The 17,725-nt window shown below is 39.9% G+C and overlaps 2 protein-coding genes across 2 annotated transcripts; both read right to left on the bottom strand.

Annotated features, from left to right (window-relative positions):
- Window positions 1-2,405: 2,405 nt before the first annotated feature.
- MRPL15 (mitochondrial ribosomal protein L15) lies at window positions 2,406-10,844 on the bottom strand. The gene is made up of 5 exons (XM_053896202.1): window positions 10,654-10,844; window positions 9,615-9,769; window positions 8,859-9,024; window positions 4,378-4,501; window positions 2,406-3,683 (listed from the first exon to the last, which is right to left on the bottom strand). Exons 1-5 carry the CDS (start codon window positions 10,759-10,761, stop codon window positions 3,346-3,348), a joined length of 891 nt encoding a protein of 296 aa, XP_053752177.1. The 5' UTR covers window positions 10,762-10,844; the 3' UTR covers window positions 2,406-3,345.
- Window positions 4,508-5,660, bottom strand: LOC109258435 (cytochrome b-c1 complex subunit 10-like). Its single transcript, XM_053896203.1, has one exon. It carries the CDS (start codon window positions 5,320-5,322, stop codon window positions 5,152-5,154), a length of 171 nt encoding a protein of 56 aa, XP_053752178.1. The 5' UTR covers window positions 5,323-5,660; the 3' UTR covers window positions 4,508-5,151.
- Window positions 10,845-17,725: the final 6,881 nt, after the last annotated feature.

The following is a 17,725-nucleotide window of genomic DNA, read 5'->3' as shown; positions in this document are numbered from 1 at the left end:
ACAACCAAGCGGGATTTATACCTGGGATGCAGGGCTGGTTCAATATCTGCAAAACAATTAACATGATTCATCACATCAATAAAAGAAAGGACAAGAACCATATGATCCTCTCAATAGATGCAGAGAAAGCATTTGACAATATACAGCATCCTTTCTTGATAAAAACCCTCAAGAAAGTAGGGATAGAAGGAGCATACCTCGAGATCATAAAAGCCATATATGAACGACCCAACTCTAATATCATCCTCAATGTGGAAAAATGGAGGGCTTTCCCCCTAAGGTCAAGAACAAGACAGGGATGTCCACTCTCACCACTGTTATTCAACATAGTATTGGAAGTCTTAGCATCTGCAATCAGACAACACAAAGAAATAAAAGGCATCCAAATTGGCCAGGAGGAGGTCAAACTTTCACTCTTCTCAGATGACATGATACTCTATATGGAAAACCCAAAAGATTCCACCAAAAAAAACTGCTAGAATTGATTCATGAATTCAGCAAAGTTGCAGGATATAAAATCAATGCACAGAAATCGGTTGCATTCCTATACACCAACAATGAAGCAACAGAAAGAGAAATCAAGTATCAATCCCATTTACAGTTACACAAAAAAATCAGAAAATACCTAGGAATAAATCTAACCAAAGAGGTGAATAATCTATACACTGAAAACTACAGAAAGCTTATGAAAGAAATTGAAGAAAACACAAAAAACGGAAAAACATTCCATGCTCATGGACTGGAAGAACAAATATTGTTAAAATGTCAATACCACCCAAAAGAATCTACATATTCAATGCAATCCCTATCAAAATAACACCAGCATTCTTCACAGAGCTAGAACAAATAATCCTAAAATGTGTATGGAACCAGAAAAGACCCCGAATAGCCAAAGCAATCTTGAAAAAGAAAACCAAAGCTGGAGGCATCACAATCCCGGACTTGAAGATGTATTACAAAGCTGTAATCATCAAGACGGTATGATACTGGCACAAGAACAGACACTCAGATCAATGGAACAGAATAGAGAACCCAGAAATGGACCCACAAACGTATGGCCAACTCATCTTTGACAAAGCAGGAAAGAATATCCAATGGAATAAAGACAGTCTCTTCAGCAAGCGGTGCTGGGAAAACTGGACAGCGACATGCAAAAGAATGAACCTGGACCACTTTCTTACACCATACACAAAAAGAAACTCAAAATGGATGAAAGACCTCAATTTAAGACAGGAAGCCATCAAAATCCTCAAGAAGAAAGCAGGCAAAAACCTCTTTGATCTTGGCCGCAGCAACTTCTTACTCAACACGTCTCCAGAGGCAAGGGAAACAAAAGCAAAAATGAACTACTGGGACCTCATCAAAATAAAAAGCTTCTGCACAGCGAAGGAAACAATCAGCAAAACTAAAGGCAACCGACAGAATGGGAGGAGACATTTGCAAACGATTTATCAGATAAAGGGTTAGTATCCAAAATCTACAAAGAAATTGTCAAACTCAACACCCAAAAAAACAAATAATCCAATGAAGAAATGGGCAAAAGACATGAATAGACACTTCTCCAAAGAAGACATCCAGATGGCCGACACATGAAAAAAATGCTCAACATCACTCATCATCAGGGAAATACAAATCGAAACCGCAATGAGACACCACCTCACACCTGTCAGAATGGCTAACATTAACAACTCGGGCAACAACAGACGTTGGCGAGGATGCGGAGAAAGAGGAACTCTTTCGCATTGTTGGTGGGAATGCAAGCTGGTGCAGCCACTCTGGAAACCGGTATGGAGGTTCCTCAAAAAACTAAAAATAGAACTACCCTACGATGCAGCAATTGCACTACTAGGCATTTATCCACGGGATACAGGTGTGCTGTTTCGAAGGGGCACATGCACCCCCATGTTTATAGCAGCGCTACTGACAATATCCAAAGTATGGAAAGAGCCCAAATGTCCATCGATGGATGAATGGAGAAAGAAGATGTGGTGTGTAGACACACACACACACACACACACACACACACACACACACACACAATGGAGTATTACTCAGCAATCAAAAAGAATTTAAGAGACAAAACAGATGAACATAAGGGAAAGGAAACAAAAATAATATAAAAACAGGGAGGGGGACAAAACAGAAAAGACTCATAAAAATGGAGAACAAACAGAGGGTTACCGGAGGGGTTGTGGGAGGGGAGATGGGCTAAATGGGAAAGGGGCACTAAGGAACGTACTCCTGAAATCATGTGGCACTATATGCTAACTAATTTGGATGCAAATTTAAAAAAATAAAAAATAAAACAAGTTTAAATAAATAAATAACATACTCTTGGTACATAAATTACCTTATAAACTGAAGCTCAGGTCAGCAATACAGAAGGTAGACAAGTGAACAAAATATTGCATCATTTAGGTTTTTAATTTTTTTATTTTAAGAAAATGGACAGCCAGGAATCACTTTATTCTTGCTGTGGAAAAATTATCATGAATTATTTAGATTCAATTGCAGCGGGACAAATTGCGTTTCTGTATGGTTTAGATACGACGTAACTTTGGAAAGCTAAATAAGCTTACAGATTGCTGAAACTTTTACATTAACTGAGTTTAATTTTCACAATACCAGCTGTTTTTATGGCTTACATAATTCCTGAACAATTTTTCAAAAATCATTTAAAATGAATGAAAAACAAAGGTCTCCACTATCTATGAAATAAGTAAAATATCAGAACACTTACCTTGTTCAAGAAAAAGGCTAAGGGCTTAATCATTATTGTCTACTCTTATCAGATGACTTGAGAAAATGAATTCGCTTGGAATTATTTCAATATTGCTAGCAAATATTGTACTACTTATTCACTAGCCTTAAATCTTAAACTCCTATCCCAAATCTTAATAATCCAGAGTTGAAAGCTTTCCATCTTGACACTGGATAGAGCTTCCTGAGGCCCCTGATTAAGATGGGCAACCAGTAGCAACAGCTTAGCCTTGACAGGCCCACCCATCAATCCCGTTGCAGCTGCACCTTCATTTTGATTTGCAACAATGATAACACAGACCTGGACAAAAAGATCATGAAAAAAAGAACGCTCCCCTAAGAATTATAATCTTCCTTTGGCAGAAAGAAAACCAGGGGGTTTGTTTCTTTAACTGAGAAAGAACCCGCACAGATTCAGTTCCTCTATACAGCCTTGCTTATTGCATTTTTATTTTAATTTTAGATAAAAATGGAAACGGGACTACATGGAAAATTTACAACTAGAGAAAAGATGATGAGAAATATACATGTTTCAGTCTCTTTTCTTCCAGAACTCTCTTACAACTCTGCTTTCTTGGAAGGAATTCATGAGCTGTAATACTTGAGGAGACTCTCATCTGTAGGTTTTAGGATTTTCTTATCTGCCATATTCACCACCCATCCAGGAGCAAGACCAAAGAAAATCTGCCTTGGATCCTTTCGAGTACTAAGCATTTGGAAGAGTTCATCTTTAGTGATATCAGGTAAAATATAGCCATACTTCTTGGCGAGTTCAAGTCTTGCTTCAGGAAATTTGGCAGGATCCGCCAGGTAACCACGATTCTTTGCATCTGTATAATACGGTACCAGTGCTTCCGGCGGAAGCATTCGTTTGGGAATGGGTTGTCCACGCAGAAAGAATGGAACAGGTTTGCACAGAATGTCTGAAAAGGTTTTAAATAAAAAAGATACAAGTAGCGGCTATATGTATATGATTTTAATTATTAATGTGCTTAATGTTTTTAATTGTTAATGTGCTTAATGTTTATTTTTGGAAGACAGAGAAAGAGGGCAAGTGGGGGAGGGGCAGAAAGAGAGAGGGGAACAGAGGATCCGAAGCAGGCTCTTGTGCTGATAGCAGAGAACCCAATGCGGGGCTCGAACTCACGAACTGTGAGATCATGACCCAAGCAGAAGCCAGACACTCAACTGACTGAGCCACCCAGGTGCCCTTCTTTTGATTATTAATTTTTAACTACTACCAAGATGGGAACTTCCAAGAACTTTTTATTATTATTATTATTAAAAAGACTTGTCTTAAGTAAGCAAATGGAAATACTTCACTTTCCAAAATTTGGATCTTGAAAATCAAAGTTACCTCTGGGTTACCAACAATGAGTGAATTTCTAAACATGGTATATAATATCATATATATAAGTCCCATGTTTAAAAACAAAAAACCTGCTCATGACATAGTGACTGCGGAATACTAGAAGCCACACCACGAACAGGAAACCCTAAAACAGAAGACTGAGGTGTCCGAACCACAAGTCAGAGGGCCATGAGGCCTTTTAAATCCTCACACGGCAGCCAGCAGGAGATGAAGAGGGAGGAAAAAGGGACTGCAGGACATCTTACCCAGGCTTCTTGGATCGTAGAAGGCCGTAGTGACGACACCACCATTTTTTTCGATTGCAGCGATGGCTAGTTCTGAAGCCAACTGTACTTCAATATTAACTTTCGCCTTAAAGGTGTCAGCACCCTGTGACACGGCAAAGCAAAGTCTGTTTGTAGGTAGCTCGGTTAACAGTGGAGTATAAAATTATGGCAAGTTTTTTTACACTGTGTTTTCTCCTCCAAAATGCCTACAATGTTACAGTAATTCCAACTCTAAATACCTCTGCTTCCAGGTCCTACCAAACAACATTCATTTCTTTTACGTTTGTTTAGGCTATCTTGTTTTACGAACTTTCATTCTCCGTAAGCAAGGACGACTACGTTTTCATCCTACATATTTAGTAGACAGCAACACAAGCATCCATCCCCAGTATTTCATTAATAGTGGACTATTTAATCCCGACAACCCCATGACAAAATTATTGCTACACCAACTTCATAGATGGGGACACAAAGCACACAGAGGTTAAGATCGTCAAGATCACACAGCTAGGATTCTAACCCAGGGAGTCCAGTCACAGCGTGTGTTTTGTTTTGTTCTTTTTCAGAGCAAGGTTTAATGCTGTGTGTATTCAAACATGAAAGCCATTTTCACAAACACGGAGTCCTAAGTCATGCTGTAGATATCCTTGGGGCCTTTCCTGAGGGCGGGGGCTGTTCCAGGTACAGCAGGAGCTAACATGGAAGGAGACAACACCAGCAGACACCAGAGGGATCCAAGAAGGGTCAGTTTACCTAATCATCCTTCCTAAATTTGCCGTTAATATAGGGCACCCAGTCCAGAATCAGCTGGCAGCCCATGGCCCATACCAGCCCTACCGTGCCCACAGTGCCCCACATGCCTGCTGTGGGAATCCAGGTTGTGGCCAGCTCGTGGTAGCACAGGCCCAGGAACGTGCCCAGCATCGCAGTGCGGGCCACAGCTCAGGGTGACGCCTGTATTTGTGTTCTTACACACAACATTCTACCATACTGAGATGGATAGAAATGTCTCTTCTTTATCCCTAAGTTAGCAAGAGGCCAAGAAATTTTTAATGATGGGATGAGTGGGCTGGAACCAGTGGAAAAATAAAAATCTGACAACAGAGGTGCCTGGCTGGCTCAGTCAGTAGAGCATGCAACTCTTCTTCTTGGGGCTGTATCTGAGCCCCCTGTTGTGTGTAGATTAAAAATAAAATCTTAAAAAAAAAAAATCTGGAGCACCTGGGTGGCTCAGTCAGTTAAATGACTTTTCTTTTTTTTTAATGTTTATTTATTTTTGACAGAGACAGAGACAGAATGCAAGTGGGTTAGGGGCAGAGAGAGAGAGGGAGACACAGAATCGGAAACAGGCTCCAGGCTCTGAGCTGTCAGCACAGAGCCCGATGTGGGGCTCGAACTCACGAGCCATGAGGTCATGACCTGAGCCGAGGTCAGACGCTCAACCAACTGAGCCACCCAGGAGCCCCTAAATGTCTGACTCTTGATTTTGGCTCAGGTCATGATCTCCCAGTTCATGGGTTCGAGCTCCACATCGGGCTCTGTGCTAACAACGCAGAGCCTGCTTGGGATTCTCATGCTCTCTGCCCCTCTGCCCCCATCTCTCTCTCAATAAATAAATAAACCTAAAAAATTAATTAGTTAATTAATTTTTAAAATTCTGACAATATCTGATCTTGGAGGGATCAGCTGCCTCTTAGACAAAAGATTCACTCTGCTTTTACTACTGATTTTATCACAGCCTCTAAAAGGACAAAAAAAGTAAGAACTTTTCCCTAGAATAATCAACACTAAAAAAGGTAGACTTGAACTTCCTAAAATTCTGGTTTTGGTCATTTTAATTAGGCTGTACTACATTTTACTCTAATTTCAAAACAGATTCTGAATTAAAAGATGGTAGTATTACTATTTTGTGGTAATAGAATTTTTTTTTTTGCTATTTTGGTGTGGTTGAATCAGGCTGGCTCCCAGTCAAGTTCCTTTTATTAATTATGAAGCCTTAATGTACTTCAAAAACACTCCTTTGGGGTGCCTGGGTGGTTCAGTCAGTTAAGTGTCTGACTCTTGGTTTTGGCTCAGGTCATGATCTCACATGGGATCACGGGATCCCAGGGCTCGTTCATGGGATCGAGCCCTGCTCTGTCAGTGAAGAACCGGTTTGGGATTCTCTCTCGCCCTCTGTGTCCCTTCCCCACTCACACTTGCTCTGCCGCTCTCTCAAAATAAATAAACATTAAAAAAAAATAGGTTCCACCCATTCCATCAAGTAAGACACAAATATTCCACCAAATAAGATGCATATTCTCACATTTTTTTCCATCTATGATACTGGTCTGCATTTTATTAATCAATGGCACCTCTGACTCAACAAAATAAGGTCTTGGGGCGCCTGGGTGGCTCAGTCAGTTAAGTGTCCAACTTCAGCTCAGGTCATGATCTCACAGTTCACAAGTTTAAGTCCCATGTCAGGCTCTGTGCTTACAGCTCAGGGCCTGAAGCCTGCTTCAGATTCTGTCTCTCTCTCAAAAACAAATAAATTTAAACAAACAAATAAATAAATAAATAAATAAGGTCTTGCCATATTATTTGTGAATTTTAATTACTATTCCAAATTGCCCAACTATTTCCTTTTCTTGGGCATTAGAGTTAATTCTGGTGTTTTCAGTATTATAAATACTATTTTTAGGAATGTCTTTATATCAGTTAAGTTTCTTTTTTTGTTATTCCTTGAAAACATATATTCTGAAATTGGTAATTTTGTGCTATGGATTAATTATTACCATTATTTATTGCAAATCTAAAATCCAGAAGAGGTCAACCAATTTACAGCTACAAATGACTGTAACTGTACTTACTCAACTGTTGCCCTGGTGTAGTTTTCAGGATTATTTTCCTAGTTAATATAGATACATGCCTGAAAGCTGCTGGAATGTGCTGTCTATTGGCTAACAAGGTCACAGATTTTTCCATATTAATTTATATGTATATTCCCTTATATACCCAGAATAGAATACTGAGGCTTAACTATTTTGTATTTTATTTTCAAATCATTTTATTTGGAAAACTTTTATCCACAAGGTTCATTTTTTCAAAGGAACCTGAAAGATTTTTCCATAAGCACATGCCTCCCTCTAGTGGACACTAAGTTACTTACATAGCTGTATTACTGACCTACAAGAAACAAAAGTATTAATGAAGAAATTTAACTGTTTATGAAACTCTTAGCCAATTTCTATAAATAGAAAAAGGTTTTGCTGCAGTTAGAATTAGATTTGATTCTGGGTGCCTGGGTGGCTCAGTCGACTGAGCATCTGACTTCAGCTCAGGTCATGATCTCACAGTTCGTGAGTTCAAACCCCACATCAGGCTCCCTGCTGTTAGCACCGAGCCTGCTTCAGATCCTCTGACTCCCTCTCTCTGCCCCTCACCACCCCCCTCAAAAATGAATACATATTGAAAAAATGAGAAATTAAAAAAAAAAAGAATTGGATTTGATTCATTCCTTGTCTCCATAAAACTAATTATTATGAGCCAGTATTTCCAATACTGAAAATATAGCAATGAACTAAAGTACTTGTCATTACATTTAGACATAGAATTTACATTATAGTGTGAAGAAGAGTATGAAAAAATAAATGCATTACTTGGTAATAAAGGTCAGGTGTTTATACATTCAAAGAAAAATACTTTGCACAGGGTAAAGCAGACAAGAGTATGGGGGAGGGGGGGAGGGAGGAGTTGTGAGTATTCTTTTATAAAAGGATGTCAGAAAAGATCTCCCAGATATGACATTTTGAGCAGAGAATCAAAGGGAGAGAGCCAGCTGAATCGATACACAGCAGAGGACCCCAGAACCAAGTACAAAGGCCATGCCAACTTCCTCAAACTACAACTGAGTATAACACAGTGTAATGGTCATATGGTAACTCAAAAGAAATAAAAATTGGGGCGGGGGGGGTGCCTGGGTGGCTCAGCCAGTTAAGTGTCCAACTCTTGATTTCAGCTCAGGTCATGATCTCAAGGTTCATGGGTTCAAGAGCCCAGCATTGGGCTCTTCGTTGACAGTGGGGGGCCTGCTTGGGATTCCATCTCCCCCTCTCTCTGCCCCTCTCCTGCCCTCTCTCTCTCAAAATAAATAACCATTTAAAAAAAAAGAAAGAAAGAAAGAAAAATTGGGGCACCTGGGCTGACTTCAGCTCAGGTCATGATCTCACTGTTCGTGAGTCCGAGCCCGGCTTCAGGTGACCTCAAGCCCCACTCCAGGTAAGTTTGAGCCCTGCTCCAGGCTCTGCACACACTCACTCACTCACTCTCACTCTCTCTCTCTCTGCCCCTCGCTCACTTGCTCTCTCAAAAAATTTTAAATTAATTAAAGAAATAAAAATTAAAAAGGCAGAGTGTTGATTATATGGTAATCAGAAATAGCCTTCTATGTGACACCAACAAATCTCATCCAGACTTACCTCCTCCACCAGCTGGACACCATAATCCCTTTTAAGTGGCTGGATGGTCACACCTCTCCCATTGACAAGCTGAGTTAAGTCAATAGGTTGAGTAGGATCCACTCGACCCAAATCAATAAGATATTGCAATCTATTCAGACTCAAAGGCTGATACTGGCGTCTGAAGCTACAAAACAAAGTAACAATTGGAACACTCAAACGGCTCTTCCCGTAAGTTCTTCCGATCAACTCAAAGCTTTGTCCTCTATTTTCCTCCCTCGATTTACATGATTTAACAAAAATAAAACCATCCTGAGTGCAACAAAATCACATAATATCGCTTGCTTTTTGGCAATGAAACAGAACCAAAACTTCATTTCACTAAAAACAATTTGCCTCTCTAAGCATTTACTTCACTCATTTAAACAAATTTGTCAAATGTGACTTATGCATTAACGGAGCTCAAAGTAACAAGAGGAGTTGTCATTTATTGGGTGACTACCCAGGTTTTTATATACATTATTGCTAAGCCTCTAACCAACCACAAGAGCTGGTATTACCATCTCCTTTGCCAGGTCTGAGCATCAAGTCCGGGCTTTTTTCCCCTCCTAATCCAGGCCAAATTTCATTACCAAAAATGATTCAGAGAAACAGCAACAAAAGTTTACCTCAAAGTGAATTTAAATTTCTACCAAGCAATTGTTTTTTTTTTTGGGGGGGGGGGGGACTGTCAGTGAAAATTAGGGATTTTTACTTTAAAAAGCAAAGCAACCTTACCTATGACCTTCATTAAACCCATATTTTGGGATTCGAATGTAAAATGGAGTCTGGCCTCCCTCAAAACCCAGTCTGGGCCGGGTTCCTCTCTGCCGCTCTCCCTTATGGCCTCTGCCACATTTTCGACCTCTTCTCTGACCTCTTCGCCGTCTTTCCTACAAGGAAAAGAAACGCCATTCATTTCTCCAATCAACCAGTACTAACAGCTAACGCTATGTGCCAAGCTCTGTTCTAACCTCCGCTTTTAAGTTAGCATCCTTGCCTCTGTAAATGTAGTGAATTCTTGTAACCAAAGTCCAAATTGTGTTTCAAAGGAAAAGTTCCAAGGACGGAATGGAGGTAAGGACTCTAGGATAGGCTGGAAATGAAAAAAATCCTAGAATCAAACATCCACAACAAACAAGGTTTACACGATATTTAAAAACACTTATTTTGTAATTAATTGTAAACACATAATCGTTACCCATGTGTATTATTTAAACCTTAATTTGTAAAGAAAGGATTTTTTTCCCAAATTAACTTCCTGTCACTTCGTGAAAACGAACCGATTCTTTAAATAATAGTGTGTTGGCGCTCAGTCCCGGGTTGTGAGTTCCAACCCCACGCTGGGTGGAAACAAAATATTTTTAAAGTTAAATAAATGACAGTATGTCAACTGACAGCTTTTCTAGCTGTATTCAGTGATTTGCAGAAAAGACAACTACCGTAATCAATTCAAATCTTTCCCACGAAAATAAAGTTAACGGAAAAGTAGCTCATCTTAAATCCAACTCTGAACGAGGCCATCATTTTGTGGCTCCTGCGACTTCACGCCCTGCGCCCTAATTACAGAATCACGCTTTACCATATGAACCTTATTACGAATTGGGACCGTGTTACGAATTGGGTTCTCCGTGCAGTTGAGAACAAGGGCTCGGCAACCCTACGTTTATCCCAACACCCTCCGCAAAGAGTGCGGGAGAACGATGGCGAGGGACAGGCCGCTTCCATCCCCCGCCACCTCCCCCCGCGCGTCCTCGCACCGCCACCAGCCATTTACCGGTTTCCTGGAGCCTGGATTCGGCTTTAGGTTTGCCAAGCTCACACGTGGAAGGGCCCGGAGCAGGTCCAGGGCCCCTGTCCCACCGCCCTGCAGGGGACCGGCCATGACCCGCACAGCCAAGGCCCTCCAAGGGCGCCCGGGGTCGCCTCGGAGCCCACGTGGTCTCCGGTCGCTGCTTTACGGCCGCGGCCCCGCCCCTGTCGTACCGCAGGAACTGCTGCGCTCTCGGCCGCTGGGCTCGCCGGTGTCCGGGAGAGCTCTGGTAGCGTCCGAAGTTTTGCAGCTTAGTCTCTGCGGCTCTACCTCGTTTTCTGGGTTTTAGTTCGCTGGGGGTGCGAGCGTAGTTTGGGAGACCGTGCCTTGACCTCGTCCCTGAGCCTACGACGTTTTCCCCGGCTTTAGAAAAGCGCGCATTGAAAACGCCATGCGTTAGGGAATCTTGGGAGTCCGTGTTTGGCCTGGCACGTTTTGTCGTGTCTTGTCCTCTAGGAGACAGTGTCTTCCCCGAGCTCCGCGTGGAGCCCAGACCAAAGTAACGGGAGCGCTAAGCCTTTAGCTTGAGCTTCGCCTGACTACACGCGGTGAGAGACAAAAATAATACCCGGGGTCCAGCTATTAAAATGCCTGGCTCGTACCGACCTGTGAGTAAGACTCAAACTATGCGTTCTCATCCCGGTGTATCTACACTACATTGCTGTGCCTGAGCTGCTGAGATAACTAATTTCGCTCATTGTTTAATGATGTTAGCGCTTGGTTATGTGTCAGGCGCGTGTTAAGTCAGCCTTACTCGGTTTATCTAAACCAGTCGTAGAGATGTTTTTATTTTTTACAGACCAAGAAGGTAAGGCTTGGCAAGGTCGAGTAGCTGGACCAAGGTCTCACGATAAAAAGCAGAGCCAGGATTCAAACTTCTACCTCCTTACAAAGTAGTATTTTGTATCAGATAAAACTGAGTATCTGCAGCACGAAATACATAAGGTTATTTTCATTCAAAAAATAGCAACTTCCCTATTTTTGCCTTGAGGGGATGTAATGTCAAAGACCATGTTCCCTCCTTTTGTTTTATTCTTTTTACATTTCGCTGTCTTGCTGTGGAGTTGTTCTTTCTGGTTGCTATTAGTTACACAATAGTGAAGTTGAGAAATTTGGGGAGGCGAACTACTTCTATGTTTGACAAAACCTTTCTGAAGTTATTTTGAATGAAATATAAAAGAAGAAGATGCATCCATTTGTTTAAGCATATTTATGAGCACGTCACTAACTTGTTACTGAGAAATATACAAAGATGAAATCAAATAGGATCTTGCTCCCAGGTTTTTTGAAATCTACAACAGGAAATTTGTCAAAATTGAGGGGTTTTTTTTTTAAGATTTTATTTCTTTTTTAAGATTTCCTTTTAAGATCATCTTTTTTTTCTTGTGTTTATTTACTTCTTTTGAGAGAGAGCGAGCAAGCACACGAGCCGGTGAAGAAGAGGCTGAGAGAGGTGAGAGAGAATCCCAAGCAGGCTGCACACTGTCAGCATAGAGCCTACTGCAGGGCTCCAACTCAACCCTGAGATGACCTGAGAGGAAATCGAGTTTGATGGTCAGCTGACTGAACCCCCCCCCCAGGCACCCCTGAAGTCTTTAAGTAATCTCTACACCCAGTGGGGCTCAAATCCACGCCCTGGAGATCAAGAATCGCTTGCTCCACCAACTGAGCCAGTCAGGAGCCCCAAAATTGAGTGTTTTTTATTTTATTTTATTTTATTTTATTTTTATTTTTTTTTATTTTTGGGACAGAGAGAGACAGAGCATGAACGGGGGAGGGGCAGAGAGAGAGGGAGACACAGAATCGGAAACAGGCTCCAGGCTCCGAGCCATCAGCCCAGAGCCTGACGCGGGGCTCGAACTCACGGACCGCGAGATCGTGACCTGGCTGAAGTCGGACGCTTAACCGACTGCGCCACCCAGGCGCCCAAATTGAGTGTTTTTTAAAAAGTCAAAAAAAAAAAAAAGTAGGTCTCTTGTAGACCTAACAGCACAAATAGAAGAAAATACAAATATGAGCTCTCTAAAACAATATAAAATACTCTATTTGGAAGTACAAAAGAAAATACAGGAAACAATAGAAAGTAGTTCCTGACTTTAAGGGTTTCAATTCGATATATTTCATCATCTTTTTGTTAGAAATTTCATACGTCTGGGAAGAAAATTGCAAAATATACTGCAGAAAGATTCACAACTTTTTTTTTCTCTACCTAGAAAATCATTGCTTGAATTAAGTGGTGAATTTCTGGGTGAGTGTTAATACTAATAACATTTTTAAACATATAATTTTTATTGAATAAATGAGATACAGGAAATATAAATACAGTACAGTGTGCTGTACTTCCTGGAAGTAGATGTTTTTGTGTAGGTTATATAATGTTATTGGGGGACGTTAGTTAATAACAGTGGAAGTAATTGTCGTAAATTGTAGGCTATATGTTTGTTTATCCCATATCCAACTTGTTGAAGAAGCATATAAAACTCTCAATTTGATGAGTATCATCGTGTTGTGAAAATGTAAATTAAGGTTGTGTAATAAATAGGTCATTAATCCTTAAGCCTGTGTAAGGTTTACATCATCATTGTATAATATTTATTCAGCACCCACATGATTGGGGTATTGCAGTAATATATATTAAACACCCACAAGATTGAGGTGTTGCACTATACCCTGTTTAAATCATTGAGAAGACTTTGTAATAAAATATTTCAGGGGGGTGTGGGTGGCTCAGTCAGTCAAGCCTCCGACTCTTGATTTTGGCTCAGGTCCTGATCTCATGGTTCATGAGTTCAAGCCCCATGTTAGCCCCTGTGCTGGCAGTGAGGAGCCTGCTTGGGATTCTCTCTCCCTTTGCTCCTCCCCTGCTTGCGCACTCTCTCTCAAAATAAATAAATAAACTTTAAAAAAAAAAAAAAGTCTTCATAAAAAGAAAACATTTCAGTGACTGTTTAAGGTCCATCCTGATTCCAGTCCCAGTTAATAATGACTACTGCATCATTATATAAAAAGAATGAAATGAATCCTGTAAAGGTGGTATAATTTGAAATTCCTTGGGAAGTCCTCTTTCTCACACACTCCTAAATAATCTTTTGCCACTTACCCAAGGACCCTAATGGTCCATCAACACAGATTAATTCCTTTGAACTCATTTAAAATGAAAATTCTCAGGGTGCGGGGTAGCTCAGTCGGTTAAGCATCTGACTTCAGCTCAGGTCATGATCTTGCAGTTAGTGAGTTACAGCCCCGTGTCAGACTCTGTGCTGACAGCTCAGAGTGTGGAGCCTGCTTCAAATTCTGTGTCTCCCTCTCTCTGCTCCTCCCTTGCTCGTTCTCTGTCTCTCTCTAAAACAAACATTAAAAAAAAATTTTTTTTAATGAAAATTCTCGAAGTGGGTAGAGAATGAGAGTTGGGGATGTGAAAATAAAGGGATAATTTTATCATATAAGGCAGTTTACATGAACCATAATAAAATACACTAGGAAGAGGCTAATCAACTTACCCCTCTGTTTCTGAGATTAAAAAGCAACAAAACAAAAACATGCACATAAACTTTCCTCCTAAATGAGATCACACGTTAAAGAATATTTTGGCAGGGATGGGAACAAGAGGAAAAGAATTTCAGTTATTAGATTATTACTGACTTTTTCCATGACCCAAGAACAAGTCATTTTTAGAGTGCAACCAAGAACAGGCTTATTTTGTGTTTATCAAAGTTGAGAATTGGAAAACAACTAGAGATGAGAGTTTCCTTAGTGAAAAGAGGAGGAACCCAGGTGCAGGAGAGCAGTAAATCCCTTTGATACTGGGAAAAAACAATACCAAGAGGGCATGGGAAGGGGATGGAAATAAATGTCACCCTGATAAAACCTACCTAGTTTCATCAAAGGTTGGCCCTGACTTACAGGTCTTCATGTATACTTGAATAGTTTTTGTTTTAATTTTATTAAAGTATAGTAATGCATTCATTTGTTTGGAGAAAAATCAAATAGTACAGAAGAGTCTCATGAGAAACAGGAGTTTTCTGTAGGCAATCAACTTTTAACCTTCGTTTTTATTTCATCAGGTGAGTACCTCTGTATTTATAAATTAAACTGTCTCTACCACTAATTGTTTTATTAATTTTTGGCATTGTATATTCACTTGTCTTAAGATAGATGAAGAATTAGATAATTTAAACTATTTCCTAGTATTTTAGTTTTCTCTATGGTAACTGTAATTCAAATAATGTGAGTACTTTAAATATCTCTTGAATTGTCAATTGTCAAAAGCATACAGAAGCTCCTCACTCTGTGTAAGATGAAGGCATTGACTCATCTAACCTCTCACACTTTTTTTATCGCTTCTCGGCCTTTTGGCTAAGATCAAGTGTAACCTCTCACACTTTTTGGCCCCTTCTACTTACAACATGTTTTAGCTAAAAATATATATATATATATATATTTTAACATTGTCATGGATATAAATAAGAAGCTACAAAAATTATTGTATCTGCTCTCTCTCTCTAGAGCAATTTTCAGTGTTTCTCTTTCCTGCCCATAAAGAACTAGCTTTCAGGCTAACAAGCTTTCTTTAAATTCAAGATCACAGGGGCGCCTGGGAGGCTCAGTCGGTTGAGCATCTGACTTCGGCTCAGGTCATGATCTCATAGTCTGTGAGTTCGAGCCCCACATCGGGCTCCGTGCTGACAGCTCAGAGCCTGGAGCCTGTTTCGGATTCTGTGTCTCCCTCTCTCTCTGACCTTCCCCCGTTCATGCTCTGTCTCTCTCTGTCTCAAAAATAAATAAACATTAATAAAAAAACAAAAAAAAATTTAAATTCAAGATCACTGACCCCAAATTGGTCATCCTATTCTAGTGTCCCAGAATACTTACTTTTTCACTCTCCACAATGACTACTTTGTATCTTCTTTCTCAGCCAATGATTTTCCTTTCTACTTTACAAAAAGAACTCATGAGCTCAGGCATTTTCCCACATCCCACCATTAAATGTACAATCCTTCCCATCATTGCATGTGTTCTCTATATCCTGTTAAAGACAAGGAAGTGGCTTCCTCCTGCTAATGGTCAGTCTTTCCAGCTGTGATCTGGACTTCCATGCCTCCCACCTGCTTAAGGATTTTGTCATTTTGAATATCCCCTGTCTTTCCCACATCAGCAGCATCAATCTCTCCTCATGCCAGGTGGTCTCATGAGCGTATAAAAATGCACGACTAGCATTGATTAAAAAAAAACTATACCACTTTTCTTTAGCCCATCATCCCTCCACATGCCTTCAGCTGTATCCATCTCTCTGCTTGCTCTCATAGCAAAACTCCTCAAAAGAGCTCTATGTAGCTCTCAAAATAAGTAAACGTTAAAAAAAAAAATTAAAAAAAAAAAAAGAAATGCAAATCAAAACCACAGTGAGGTATTGCCTCACAAATGTTAGAATTACTATTGCCAAAACAAAACAAAACAAAAGATAAGTATCGGCAGGGATGTGACGAAATTGGAACCCTGTACGCTGTTCCTGTTCGTGGGAATGTAAAATGGCACAGGCACTTTGGAAGACAGTATATAGGTTCTTCAAAAAATTAAAAACAGAACTACCATATGATCCAGCAATTCCACTTTTGGGTATATACCCAAAAGAATTGGAGTCAGGATCTCGAAGAGATATCTCCTATGTTTATTGCAACACTATTCACAATAGTCAAGATCTGGAAACTGCCCAAATATCCAGTGTAAGACAAATGGATATAGAAAATGTGGGATATTGAAACTAATGTAACATTGTGTATCAATTATATTCAAAATTTTTAGAATGTGTGGGCTATACATATAATTAGATATTATTCAAACTTAAAAATTAAGGAAATGTTATCATTTTTGACAAGATGGATGGACTTGGAAGACATTATGTTAAGTGAAATAAATCAGTCACAGAAGGACAAATACTGCATGATTCCTCCTCAATAATGTATCTAAAATAGTCAAATAAGCAGAAAATAGATTGGTGGTTGCCAGGAGATCGGAGTGAGTTTGATAGGAGTTGAGATGGGAGAGTTGTTTGATGGGTACAAAGTCTCAGTTTTCCAGGATGAGTATGTTCTGGAGATCTACAACATTCAACACTCTGTTGTTAACAGTGTGGTATTACGCACTTAAGAGGGTAAATCTTATGTTAAATATTCTTACCACAAACAAAAAACCAGGGGACAAAGGAAATTTTTTGGATGTGATGGATATTCTTTTCTTTTTAAGTTTACTTATTTATTCAAGTAATCTCTACACCCAACATGGGGCTCAAATTCACAACCGCAAGATCAAGAGTCACAATGCTCCTCCAACCGAGCCAGCCAGGCACCCTGGTGATGGATTTTCTTATTACCATGATCGTGGTGGTAGTATCACAGGTCTAAGCTTATATCCGAACTCATTAAAATGTATACATTACATGTGTACAATTTTTGTATATTATACCTCAATAAAGCTGAAAAAAATGGAAATTCTCTGTTCTTTTAAAGGAGTGCTTTGCATCATTCAAGGTAGTTGATCACTTTGTCCTTGAAATACTTTGTGTAGTTTCTGGACCACCCACATTTCTGGTTTTCTTCTTCCATCCTGGTTGATCTCACTCACTTTTACCGAGTTGTCTTAAACTATCTGCTCTCTAAATGTTGAAATTTATTTTTTCTATTCAGATATTCTCTCAAGGTGATCTGAAATGGTTTATAGATTCTCAGATTTATATCTGTATCCCAAATTGGAGTTCAACTTGTATGTATCCAGCTCCTTAATTGATATCTTGACAAAGATGTCTTAACATCATCAAAAGGGGATTCTAGATTTCCAATACTCTACCACAATCTTCCCCAAATTCCTTTTCCCTTATATTCTCCTTGTCAATAAATGGCACCTCTGTTTCCCTAGTTATTAAAGCCAAAACCTAAGAGTCATTCTTAATGCCCCTCTTTCCCTATTTCATCCATCAACAACACCTATCACTTTTACCCGTAAGCATAATGCTGGTTCAAACCACCACCATCTTGCCTAG

This window comes from Panthera pardus, unplaced genomic scaffold (genome assembly GCF_024362965.1).
Source record: "Panthera pardus isolate Hobbes unplaced genomic scaffold, ASM2436296v1 HiC_scaffold_7, whole genome shotgun sequence".
Classification (NCBI taxonomy): Eukaryota; Metazoa; Chordata; class Mammalia; order Carnivora; family Felidae; genus Panthera; species Panthera pardus.
This window is presented reverse-complemented; position numbering and strand designations above follow the sequence as displayed.

Coding starts and splice junctions, on each gene's coding strand:
- MRPL15 (XM_053896202.1), bottom strand. CDS start 10,761: ATGGCCGGTCCCCTGCAGGGCGGTGGGACAGGGGCCCTGGACCTGCTC. Junction 9,025..9,614: donor GGGTTTAATGAAGGTCATAG/GTAAGGTTGCTT, acceptor TTTGTTTTGTAG/CTTCAGACGCCAGTATCAGC. Junction 3,684..4,377: donor CTACGATCCAAGAAGCCTGG/GTAAGATGTCCT, acceptor AAACCTTTTCAG/ACATTCTGTGCAAACCTGTT.
- LOC109258435 (XM_053896203.1), bottom strand. CDS start 5,322: ATGCTGGGCACGTTCCTGGGCCTGTGCTACCACGAGCTGGCCACAACC.